At 40.5% G+C, this 13,087-nt stretch overlaps 1 protein-coding gene across 1 annotated transcript in view; it reads left to right on the top strand.

Moving 5' to 3' along the window:
* TBL1X (transducin beta like 1 X-linked) overlaps window positions 1-12,719 on the top strand; it is a 193,928-nt gene extending 181,209 nt beyond the window's left edge. The window contains 6 exon segments of the mRNA XM_030944983.1: window positions 1,524-1,645; window positions 3,084-3,158; window positions 5,005-5,132; window positions 6,283-6,448; window positions 7,206-7,307; window positions 8,364-12,719. Coding sequence (XP_030800843.1) covers window positions 1,524-1,645; window positions 3,084-3,158; window positions 5,005-5,132; window positions 6,283-6,448; window positions 7,206-7,307; window positions 8,364-8,390 — 620 coding nt within the window. The 3' untranslated portion in view covers window positions 8,391-12,719.
* The last annotated feature ends 368 nt before the right edge of the window (window positions 12,720-13,087 follow it).

Raw genomic sequence — 13,087 nt, 5'->3', positions numbered from 1 at the left:
TAGGTGCCTATAGCTCTCTGAAAATTAGTTTTTGACTCATACATATCATTATAGATATCAGCCCTGAAGGCATATTGCTATTAATAATGATATTTTTTGTTTGCTTTGAAATAGTAATACAAAGCTTGTAGCATAAAAAGAAAGGCAAATAGACAGTTAAAGAAAGATCTTTGATTGTTTCCTGATCCTCATTAATGTTCACTGGAAAACTCAAAAGTAGTCTGCTTTCCTCACACAAATTTCCTTTATATTTCTGCAAGGTAGTAATTCCTTACCTATCATAGAGAATTATTGAGCTTTTTCATTAATACTGAAAAAAGCCCTTTCTATGAAACAGTGTCAGCCCTTCATTCTCATTTAGGGAGCTACCTGATGATTCAGATGGTGATATGGATCTATTTTGGTTTGCAGTTCATAAAAATTATAATAGGAAAAACATATTTACATGTAACAGGCTTGTCAGAACAGATATCCTTTCACCTCTGTATTACCAAAGTATCTTTCTAAACACATTGGAGTAAGGAATTTCTTGGTTTCATTTTAATGACGAATTTGCATTATATCTTTGCCGGGAAGAGATCCAACTTTGTTTCCTATGTGCATGTCTCATTCTAGCACACTTGCTTCTCACAAGGGTGTGCTGAGAATGAAGATTTCTCTATTTTAGCAAGTCTTATGTCATCCTCTGGAGGGCAGCTAAACTCTATCCTGAGGGAAAAAGGCCGAGCAGCAATCATAGAAACACAAGCAAGCTGTTTGTCCGGAGCTTCCTCCTGCTCCTGCTTGCACTCTGCACTGACATGCTGGAAAAGTTGTTTGGGGATTTGTTCCCATTCTTTTTGCAAAGTGTGTGTATGTGTGTGTGTGTGCCTGTGTGTGTTTGTGTGTGTGTGTGTGTGTGTGTGTGTGTGTGTGTGTGTGTGTGTGTGTGTGTTGTACATGTGCTCTCTGTGCAGAGTTTTCTTAGGTCAGTGCTAGTATTTTAGTCTTATTGATCCATGTGCCTGCACCGAATGGTAGGTTTGTATCAAAGTTTGCGTAAAGCTGTAGTGCAAAGGGACACAGCCACCTGCTCCTCCACCTTCCCATGTGTTGTGTCTGGCATTCACAGGAACATGCTTGTCTAACCCAGATGGAATTATCCACACTTTTTCTGGGTTGGTTTTCTTTCAGTTTCTTCACTGAACTGGGTTACAGAGGGATGAATGCTAGACATAACCCATGATATGCATAGCTGGGAGCAGAGAGGGTGGAGGTAGTGTTTTGACCCCCCTCATGTAACTTGACCCAAAAGATTCTCATAAGCAGATGCTGTGCAAAGTATCCAGATTATCCACTGGAATAGAAAAAATACTCTGTGCCCTTCAGGCAGTCCCTGTCAGCCCTGTAACTGGCAGCAGGTGACAGACCAAGAACTAGCCTGAAGTCTGTTTCATTCAGATAGGTGATGGGAGGAAAATTATTTGGGATAGCTGTTTCTTTATCATGATCCCTGATATTCCTTCTGTTGTTTGTATTCACAGCTCCTGCTCTGGATGTAGACTGGCAGAACAACACTACTTTTGCCTCCTGCAGTACTGACATGTGCATCCATGTGTGCAGACTTGGCTGTGATCGTCCCGTTAAAACCTTTCAAGGACACACAGTAAGTTTAAGTCCAAAATGTTAGTGGTAAAGTCACAGCAAATGTTACAGTGATGAGAGGTGATGGGTTTGCAGAGTGTTCTAGCAGCAAAGGTGTTAAACCCCCTTGTTTCCCTAAAAGTGTATTCCTTGGGAGTGAGGGATTCACTGCCTGTGAGAAGGGATAAAGTGTTCTAAATCACCACAGGAGGCAACACCTCTGGCTTAAACAGTGAGAGTGTTTCTGGGTAGCACGAGCTGCAGACTTATTTATGCATTCATAAATAAGATTCTGTTTTCCACTGGCTTAATTTCCTTTACTAAATGAGAGCTATGAATAAGGAGAGAACAGTTTACTTCCAGCCATTGTTCAGTTTTAGAATCAATTTAATCTAATAAGATATATTAAAGATGTATTTCCCCACTCTTTTCTTGGTGGAATTTAATGGCTGTCAAAGGTTACTTTTTCTAGGTTCAATTTGTGAGAAAAACTGTGATCATTTACTGACCCATAATTTAGATGTTAGCTTCCAGAACTATGAATTTGGAGACCTTTATCTTAGTCTGTGGTTAAACTGATATTTTGTGACAGGTTGTACATTCCTAACAATAGACAGGTGCTTTTTATTATTATATGAACTGCACTGCTTTGTACATGATCCAAATTTTCACCTCAAATATATCTATACTTGTTTTTAATTATTACTGAAACTTGTAAAATGTATAAAGAAAAATTGAAATACATTCCAGGATGGTTTTCACTGAGACCCTGGGCCAATTTATATTTTTAAGAAAACAGTCTTTCCCTTTTTATAAAACGCTTTTTTTCTCTTTACCTATAGCAGTGGAAGAGCATGGGAAACTTACTAAGTACCAAGGGGATATGCTAGGCTTAGTTAATTACAAAGTGCTAGAAGGACTGATAGAGAAAGCATCCTAAACTGTTTAATATTCCAGCATGGAATTCATTTACACATAAACCTCTCTTTAGAGAGACCAGCATTGTTGTGGAGCTACAATATGAAGAATTATCAAGTCCACAAAACAAAACACCCCACCAGTTTATTTCTGTTGAAAATTTGTATCACCAAGTCTACAGAACATTAATGAAAGAAATGCCTCAGTTTTAAAAAGAAGGTAATGCTGTATCATCAATCTGTCTGGGTTTATTTAAATCCTAGGAAATGACAAAAGGATAGGAGCAACTTTGAGCCAGAACACACATCAGAAGATTGCTTGTGTGTATTGTTCACAAGCGCAGGATGGTTCCACTCCAAAATTCCACTTAAATAGATAGCATGCTGGGGAGGCAGCAGTGCTTTTGTTCACCCCTAAAAACACCAGCACTGTAATTTGTGGGTGAGCTTGTTCCACGCATAAACCTTGAGTGCCCTCTGCTGAGTGCCCAGTACGATGCAGTAACTGGAATATTTGCTTAATAATATCACTCTTGATTTCAGAACGAGGTGAATGCAATCAAATGGGACCCATCTGGCATGCTACTAGCATCTTGCTCTGATGACATGACATTAAAGGTAAAACAATTTCCATTCTTATTTTTCAAGAAGTGAGGACAAAAAACAATGTCTCTTTTTCACTCTTCTCTAGAATGATGGTAGTGTATCACTTCAAATTCTGCATGAACAGTAGTTTCCACTTTGCCCTATATTTCTTGAAGCAAATCTGAAAGATTGAAGACGGAGAAGCAAGCACTGGGGAAATTGAGGCATCCTATCCAAATAAGTGTTACATGACTGATATGCCATTGTCACAAAAAAGTCATAGTTTAAGTATAGATAATATAGAGCTTGAGCAGCCCAAAACCCTTTCTCATTTTTCTTTTTCAGCCACATCAAATGAAGGCTGTCTGTGTAGGAGTAGCTGTATGATGTTCTAGCAAAGCCCTCCTGCTGGACTGTTGATTTATGCTGGTTCCTTGAAGAAAGTAAATATCCCAGGAAGGACTTGGCTTTGTGGCTAGAATTGTACCAGTGATAGTTTCCTTGCAGTATGGTTGTGTTAATTAAGACTCAGATCTCTTTGCACTGCTGGTTGACACAGCTGAAGCTTGGGACATGAAACTGAGACAGAGCAGAATTTGCAGATGAAAGCTAAGTGAATGTCAGTGTTATGAATATTTCCTGTTCATAGGTACACTGACTTCTGCTCTGTCTTTGCCACATACCCACTGAGGTTTTCATCATTCTGGATTCCAGATGTGTTATTGCAGGCTAGTGACAGAGCTGGAAATTTACAGAAAACGGGGGCAAAAGGGAGCAGCTTGCCTGTCACGCTGCCACAATGCACTATTGCATAACTGTTCTTGCTCTGCTTAAACATCCTGACCCAGTGGTGACACAGCTTTTTGGTGCCCAGTTGCATGCTGTGTTTTAAAAACCACCATGGTTCAGTGTTGTTGTTACCAGTTCAAGTTCCTGACCACTGAATTTGGCACAAGAGCTAGTGCTTTACTATCCCTGGCCTCACCTGTTTATAAAAACCTTCTGTGATGGAGATGACAAATGCTCCAAATTGAGGCATTATTCTTCTTCCTTTTCCTTTGTAAATCAGTCCTCTCCAACTTTTTTCTTCTCTGTTTTTGGAATGGAACATGGCTGAACTTTGTGTAGCATTTCCAGAAGCAGTCTCAGGTACACTGATGGGAATTCAGCATAAGAGCACATCATTCTTGTGGTCAGACTTACAACAACTGAGCTAAATCATTACTACATTTTCAGTATCTCTCTGAAACTGACTGACTAAATTTGAGTTATTTTCCCTATTGTGAATTCCTTCATCTTACTTTCTCAGTTCGCTGACAAAAAGAGGTACTAAATTACCTGTCATCTCTGTTGAGCATATTCTTCATCTTACACTGAAGTATTTGGCCATGTAACACTACAGAAACAGCTGGCTGTCTTCCACCTTCTGTACTGTTAAAAACAAGGGGGTGACAAATGGAGTTCAGGAGTAAAAGGAAAATTTTACTAGCATAAGAGAAAATTGCTGTGTTCTAAGCAATTGCTGCAATTTTCTTCTTGTTCTTTAAAATTACTGCTGTTGCAATGTATAAATAAAATTCTGGTTAAACTTCTTCAAATAGATAAACTTTTGTGTGAAAATAGTTACAGCCTTTTGGAAGTACAGCAATTCTTTAGTTCTTATCTATTGAATAAATACTACTAAATGTGTAACTCTTATCCTTACTGGAGTTATTTTAATGTATGTGCCAAATTGCTACATTAATAAATTATATTTATGTGTATTCAGGTGAGTCGAGATCTCAAATAAACAAATGTAAGAATAACATAGAACTGAAATAATTCAGCTGAGAAGAGATTAATAATGTTGCCATTTTCCTCCATTATTTCTCTGATTTAGATATGGAGTATGAAGCAAGATACCTGTGTACACGATCTTCAGGCTCACAGCAAAGAGATTTACACTATCAAATGGAGCCCTACAGGACCAGGCACCAGCAACCCAAACTCCAACATCATGTTAGCAAGGTAAAAAATACCTCTTTTTCTTGCCTGCCAAGAAGAAGGATCATCTTTCTCACAAGTAACCCTGCTGTCACTTTGCCATCAGTCTTCCTGCAGACAATTCCACTAAAAGGTATCTGTGTATGTAAGTCAGGAGGATGGATACAAAGGGAAGGGATTCGTATTTGAAAAAAGAAGGTGAACCAAGAAAGAAAATTGAGTCATGTGGTATTTAACTTTTCAGCTGCCTTGATAAAATTGTAAATTTGGCATTGCACTTTCACAACCAGCATTGCATTGCTAGGAGTGAAAATCTTGAGGCAGGTGCTCTCAAGATTCAGGCAGCTGGAATGGTTTGTAACTGGAATCATGCAACTCACCTGAGCAGTTAGAGAAAATTTTTGTAGCCTTCTTAGCTAATAGAGAAAAGCTTGGATAGTCTTTGAAGTTCCACTTGAAAATTGGGCAAAATTCTTCTTTGAGCTTAGGAAATACATTTACTTGTGGAGTGCCAATTGATGGTAGTACTGTGGGTTTATCAGATCAGCTCATGGTGTGTGCAGTGTGGGGAGAAGCTGTATCAAAACTGGTTTATTTTACTCCTTAGTCTGGGAGTGGACATGTAAGAACCTCACTTTCCTGGAGTTATTCTTTTAAGATTATTTTTAATGCAAATTATTTCTTTTGCCTTTTTCCAAGCCCACAGTTTGGGATCGAAATGGAATGTAGCAAAAATGTCACTGAAACAAAGTGAAAAGAGCCACAGTTCTAGAGAATTACAAAATTCTAATTCATTAAACAGGGTGACTCCATTAGGAGTAAGATCTCTCTGGACCCATTTATCCCATTAATGACAAGATATATTTGTCCTTCCTGAATAACAGAGGTAGAATCTCAAAAGTGGGGGAGTTTGGCCTTCTTAGGGCTACATAGGGCACACCTACATAGGCCCTAAGGGTCTTCATACAGAATTCAGTTCTATAGCTGTAGTTCTTAAGATAAAAAACATACAGGTTGTGGTACATTTTAGCTTTTCTGTTTGAAACATTATGTCTTACTTAGCCAACGGAAAAAAAAAAAACCTCTGGTATTCTCTTATAACATTTACAGTCTCACAGTATATATTGATTACCACCCAGATTATTACATTCTCATGTTTGAATGCTTCTTGCAGTGCTTCGTTTGATTCCACGGTTCGGCTGTGGGACGTTGACCGAGGAGTCTGCATCCACACGTTAACAAAGCATCAAGAGCCTGTCTACAGTGTAGCTTTTAGTCCTGATGGAAAATATCTAGCCAGTGGGTCCTTTGACAAATGTGTCCATATATGGAATACTCAGGTACTGTTTTGCCTTATGTGAAGCACATCTGGTTTAGGTGACACATTAATAGCAAAAGCTTAAATGGAAAATGTGTGTACCTAGGTCATGCATGACCTGCCTGCCAGGGTGAACCTGCTTGTATTGGCTGGCACAAATCCATGGCAGTTGAGTCACTCAGGTGCAGTGAGGTGACTGCTCAGAACAGTTCTGCTTTGTATGCTAAAACAGGTAGCATGCATGAAAATAGGTACCTTGCTTTGGGTCATCAGCTTTGTGAAGCAAAGGTGCAGATTAGAAATAAGGGATACTTTTATTTAGTTACAGACTGAGCTCAGCTGTGATGCTGATGCTCCTTGCTTAGATGTTGTGAAGAGGAGCTATGGATCTAAAGATGTACAGGCAAGGGGCTGGTGATATTCCGGAGAAAAGTGGGATGTCATAGTTCCACAGATGTAATTTTGGATACTGGTATCCCACAACCTGAATTAGCAGCAAACGTTAGAGAAGAACACATCAACCTAACTCCCCAGGCCTTTACTGTTACAGAGTTGACAGATGTCAAACAGATGTCTTGAGTCTTGCTGTTTCTGGAGGAGCCTGTTGCTCTTCATTGCAAGGACCACTTTCCTGTTTCCTAACAAGTTTCCATCACAATATGGAGGTGGCCATGGCTGGGTGATCTGAATAGCTCCCCCTTTTAAGGTAGTGCCACATGACAGAGAAAAAGAAGGGGAACTTTCTGTATCCAATGTGTGCGTGCTGTTTTGCTTTGTAGAGTGGAACTCTAGTACATAGCTACAGAGGCACCGGGGGCATCTTTGAAGTCTGCTGGAATGCTAGAGGAGACAAAGTGGGAGCAAGCGCGTCAGACGGATCGGTAAGGATCATCAACACTGCAAAGGCTGGGGAGAGATTTCTTTTCTGGGAGCATCAGCAAAAAGCAGGATGCTGTATTTCCCTCCTGGGGATAGAGCCAAAGACAGAGGCAGTTCAAGACACAATAAGTAGCTCTGTGTAGGATATTAAAAATGCTCCTCCTTTGGAAGGTTTTGAAAGGAGGTGGTGTTCCTGTTGGAAATTAAGAAGGCTTGTGGAATAGGTGAATACTCCTGAAGATGCCAGTGACTTTTAAGTACATATTTGACAAGAACAACAGTCATGTTGTTTCTGTTGTTATCTGTCAGCTTTAATGAAGAGCAGATCACAGGAGTCAACTCTGTAACAAACAGTTACCCTGGGGCTTCCAGAGTTTGTTTCCACAGAAGAATATTCCTATTCCTTTGAATAGGAATAAAGGAGGAAATTTTCAGCATGATACCCAAAGATTTTGTCATGTGGTAAAGGAGAAATATTGCCATGGGTACTGATTTTTCCTTACTATTTTTTTGCTGTTAGCGTTACTTCTAAAAAAATTCCATCGTAGCATGATCAGCTTGTGCAGGACATACCTGGCTGGCTGGCATAACTACTTTGGAGAGTATTTTTTAACTGATTTTAAGAAAGGGTACACCTGTGACATGATTCAGTTGTTTGGGCTTAGTTGTGCCATCTCAGACAGTGCCATGCCTGGCTCCCAACAGCTGCTCCAAATGGGCGCATGTCCACTGTCATGCTTGCCAAGCCTGCATCTGTTCTGGATATATTTCAGAAGTGGAAGTGGACATGATATTTAGGCAACTGAATAGATCCCATAATCTTACGAGATGTGCCACCAAAATGTTTGTTTGTAAACCAGTGAAAGCCCAGCTAAGTGTTAAATGTGTGGGTTTCACTTGGGCTTTCTGCCATGTCAGTTTGTCCCCTTACTTGTCTGCTGCTTTGAAGCTGGGGAGTGTAACACCCAGCTGGCTGGTCCACCCATGTACAGGGTGCATGAGTGGAATTTCCACATCACCTTCACAAATGTTCTTAACACAGGGTCTTCTCTCCACAGGTTTGTGTTCTAGATCTGCGGAAGTAAAAGTGAAATGTTTTAGAAGAAATTTCAAATGGACCAGCAGTGAATGCGTGGGGAGAAGCACTCTTCAAAACTATTCTTAACAGCTCCAGAACTGTACAAACTTGAACAAAGTTAGAGTGTACCATGAAACCGACTCTCCCTGGCCACAGGTGACTTGTATTTTGTCCGTAACCTTCATCAAGGAGTAAAAACGCAGTCACTTCAGAGGGGGAGGGAATGGTTTCCACCTGGAACATTCAGCCTTGGAAGCATGAAGCCACCAGCTAGGCATTGCACTGTTTGGTTTGCATCTGAGAACTTGCTCTGATGGCTGGGGAAAAAAAAAAAAGCTGTGCCAAAAAAATTAATAAAAAAAAAAAAAAAAAAAAAAAAAAGAAAAATGCTGTGATAAACCAAAAGGGAAAAAAATCCTCCTCCATGCGGTGTTGTATTTTTTCCTTCCAATTTGGACACTACAGTTGCTCTCCCAAAGGACGTTCAAAGACCAGTTTGTACTGATGAAATGCTCAACTTTGTAATCACAACACTTTCTATTTTCTAGACTACTTTTTTTGTTCAGTGGTTTTTCTATCAGCTGGAATATTGCAGCCTGGAGGATCCCAGGCTTAGGATGAAACTTTTGTTTTCCTTTTATTTCTCCCTTCCACTCCCAGCTTTTCCTTCCTTTTTTTTCTCCTCTTTCTTTTTGCCCCTTTTTTTTTTTTCTTTTCCCTGTATGCCCATAGTAGATGCAGCCAGGTGGACATGACAATGAAAATTTTTGACAGATTGCTTCTCCTCTCTTCTATAACTTCCTTTTCCTTTCTTTCTCTCCATTTAAAAGAAAAAAAAATCCTCCATGCTTCAGATCTTAGCGTCTCAAGGGCACTTTCAGCAAATTGTGTAATAAGTGCTTTATATAAGAATGCAGTGCTGGGGAAGATTTTTACAGGAGAAAGATGACTTTTAACAGAAAGAACCCAGTGTATTTTTGGAAAAAAATATTTTTTATGTTAAACAGTTTTAAAAGCCTAAAATGGCCACAAAATGTAGACCAGTTGTGTAATTCAAGCAAAAAGAATGACACAGAGTCCAGGGAACATGAAAGGCGCAGTATCCTTTTTCTCTCCTCTCTCAGAAAGTGCTGTAAGAAAAAATGGTGTTTGATACAAGAAATACCAGTCCTTTACTAAAGTCCTTTTCCAGCAGCCAGCCATTTACATAGTCTCATTCCATTTTTTATGGCTGTTTGATGATGTAAACTTATTCAAAGAGATTCAGAAGCCTGAGACTATAACATTCATTTTCTCTAGTCTGTATTTTTGTTTGTTTTCAGTAACCAGGAGGAAAATGCTTGTGTATCTTCTTCCCTCTAGAAATAGTTCAGATTTTGATAGAATATGGGTTTTGCTGCCTGTGGCCTTGCTGAGCAGTGCTGTTTTCCACTGTTCATTATTCCAGTCAGTCAGTGGGGCTTTACCACTGACTTAATGAGACCAGGTGAACTGAAATATCTTGACTGCATCTGTCACTGTTGAAGAATGGACTCTCACCGAGCTCCTGTCCATCCATGGACCACACACACCCAGAGGGCTCTGCCATTGCAGTGGGTGGTGCTGCTGTCACCACGTGTGTGCTGCATCCTGCAGGGAAAGCTCTGGGTCTGCACTTGGAGGCTCATGGTCTGCCAGACAGGTCTGGCCTCGAGGGTGTCCTCAGTGTGGTGCTCAGGAGCAATAAATTCATTAGGTTATGATATCCTATATAAATTCGATCTCAACGTGTAAAGCGCTGTAAAGTTGTGGGGGTGAAATGATCAGAGCAACAGTGGAGAGTTCCAAAGCACCACCAATCCACTCTGGACAAGATTTCCTTACTGCAGCCGTGACACCTGCACAGATGCCAGCTGAAGACTGCACTACTCTAATTGAGGAAATGACAAATGCAAGGAAGGGCACATAGGCAGAGTTTACTGAAAGTGCTGTAAACTATAAGGCAGCCTTGGGGTGGTGTCAGGCATGACTTAGATCCTCAGAACTGGCTGAGTCATGCAGGTGTCTTCTCTACAGCCTAGGCTAGGATCTGTAGGAGAGAGTAGACAGGCCACAAACCTCTTAATAAATGGAGAACTTTGTGGCCCAAAGTCTCTGTAACACAGCATCATCCCCTTGGTTTGACCACAGCTGCTGGAGGTGTGATTTGATCTGAGCAAATCCAGAGCCCTCAGGCTGAACTGGTGGTGTGAGACCTGCTGAGCTCCAGGGCATCATCGTGGAATCTCAACACCATCTTTTCTCTGGGGTTTTCTTTGTATGCTTGCATCTGTAGGGGATCTTAGTCCTTCTAGTGGAACTAGACACTGCCAGCTTCAGCTGCATTTCTTAAAGACACACCTTTGGAAAGGAGAAAAGAATAGAAAGAAGTAACTGCTAAAAAGAATGGAAAGAAGTAACTGCTAAAAGTATTAGTTGAAAACAGTTATGTGGAATTATGGTTACTAGTGATAGTTAAGGTTGTTTGTAATTTATCTCAAATAATTGGATGCCAGGCAGTATCAAGGATTATTTTTGGTGTCAAATGCTTTCATGTGCTGGTTTTAGTTTTTTGCACCAAGAGCATGGCTGTAGATCACCATGTGGCAGTTTTGCACTCTTTTCTAATAACCACATGTACCTGCTAATTTAAAGTCACTACTTTTTTTGGAAAGAGGACTTGCTCAAAGAGTCTTGAACTTGAATCCAAAGGCACAGTGTGGTTTTGTGACGCGTTGTTGGGACAATGATTTGACTGCAGTCATTGCATGTAAACGGTTAAATCCCTACACTGCTTTTGGGGCATTTCTGAGAATAACAAGCAGAAGTTGCCGGTCTGTGAGAGGGCAGCACTGATGGGGCTCTGGCCTTGCTCTGTCCCTTGAGTGACACCTGAATAGGCCAGACCTCAGGATCTGAAGAGATTAATTTGCTCAGTGCTCCATGACTGGCTGGCTCCACAGCCCGTGCTTCACAGTTGTTCCCAGGATTGCTGCTGTAGATAACAGGGCAGTGTCCGTGACGCCTGTTCCTTTTTTTCCATTTTTTTAAATTTGTCAGAACACCACTTTGCTTGCCTACATGGAGGTAAGAAGCCAAGAGAAACAAAATATGAGTATCAATTGGTTTGCAAAGCTCATGTATGAGAGAGGCTGCTGCTCCAGAAAGTTTTCTATATGGACCATCAGAGTTAAAAGCAGTGTATGTGAGGAGCTAAGAAAATTCACTTTTCTTACCTTCCACAAAATCCTGAAGACTGGAAAGATGCTGTAGTATCATCTTTTGTAGCTAGTTTTCAGCTGAAATGAGAGCTGTTGAGGAAGGCAGGAGGTGTAGTTGCAAAGGTTAATCTTAACCTAAGGACGTGGTTTCTTCAGGACACAAGCAGTGTGGGGAGAGAGCCTTTCCAGGCTGTAGTTCCAGGTGGGCGTCTCAGCCCAGCCTGCAGCACTGTGCTCTGGGAGCTCCTGGAGCTCTCCCTCCCCTCCAGCAGCAGCACATTCCCAAGCTGGCAGAGCCTCTCTGTGACTCCCCTGCAGCAGAGCTGCACAAAGCAGCAGCCCAGGGGACTTGGTAAGATTTCTTCCTAGAATTTTGTTTAGAGTTCTTTGTAACAGAAGAGAAATGGAAAAACCTAAGTGACCAAACAGGATTGTGAAACCATCCAGAGACTTGCTGGATTTTTATTATTGCTGGCTGTCTGGAATTGGCCTGGGAGTGAAAAAACCCCAGTTTCTGAAAAACCACTATATTCTGTGGGTCAGAAGGATACTGAATCTTTTATGTAGGAAACACTGGGTCCCTTATGGGGCAATAAAGGGCCTGACTTACAGGGTTATACACACATTAACCCCATGCTACATCTTAGAAATTTCCTTTTAATTTGTTTAAAAAAAAAAGGAAAAAATAGCTAATTTTAGAGCCAAGTGAAGTGCACTTTGTCAAATGTAAGGGTCTGCTTTGTTTTTGGGTTTCTTTTTCTTTTTCCCTTTTTAATTTTTCCTCCTTTTTTTTCCTCTTACTGCCTTTTTAAAAGATGTGGTTCTTTGTCAATTGCAGAAATGTTCTTTCAGCCACTCACTGAAATTCTGAATTCTGGCTTCTGCAGTTTTTATTGTCTGTGTCAGACTTGCAGCCAGACTTGGTTCTCATTTAAGCATTTCCCAGGTTCTGTTGAAACAACATCAACCCTTATTTTGTTTCTCCCCCACCCACACTTTCTTCAAATTCACCTTGTGTATTGTAGCTCATTTGTTTTAAGGAGAGAATCAACAGATCATATTCAGTGTCTTGAATAAATTGCTATATTTTGATATTAGAGAATTCTGTGCGTGTTGTTCCTTATTCTTTTCTGGCTGTTTTGCATCCTGCACGTAAGAGCTGGGGTTGAGTGACTAAAATTGTGATGTGGTGTCTCTGGCCTGTGGATGTTTAAAGACCTTGACCATGGGTTCATAGGTTTTTGTAATACCCAGGGCATGGACATTTTAGCCTCTAATTTTCTTTACTTTATTACAGATTACCACAAACACCACAACTCACCCTTAGCAAGTACACCTATAATATATAAAGCAAATATATATAAAAATATATATATTGTGTGTGTGTGTGTGTGTGTGTGTGTGTGTGTGTGTATACATATATAGCTATTACACAGTAGTATCTGCAGCATTGGTATAACAACAA

Source organism: Camarhynchus parvulus, chromosome 1 (genome assembly GCF_901933205.1).
Source record: "Camarhynchus parvulus chromosome 1, STF_HiC, whole genome shotgun sequence".
Classification (NCBI taxonomy): Eukaryota; Metazoa; Chordata; class Aves; order Passeriformes; family Thraupidae; genus Camarhynchus; species Camarhynchus parvulus.
The sequence above is the reverse complement of the archived record's forward strand: the minus strand, read 5'-3'. Positions and strand labels throughout refer to the sequence as shown.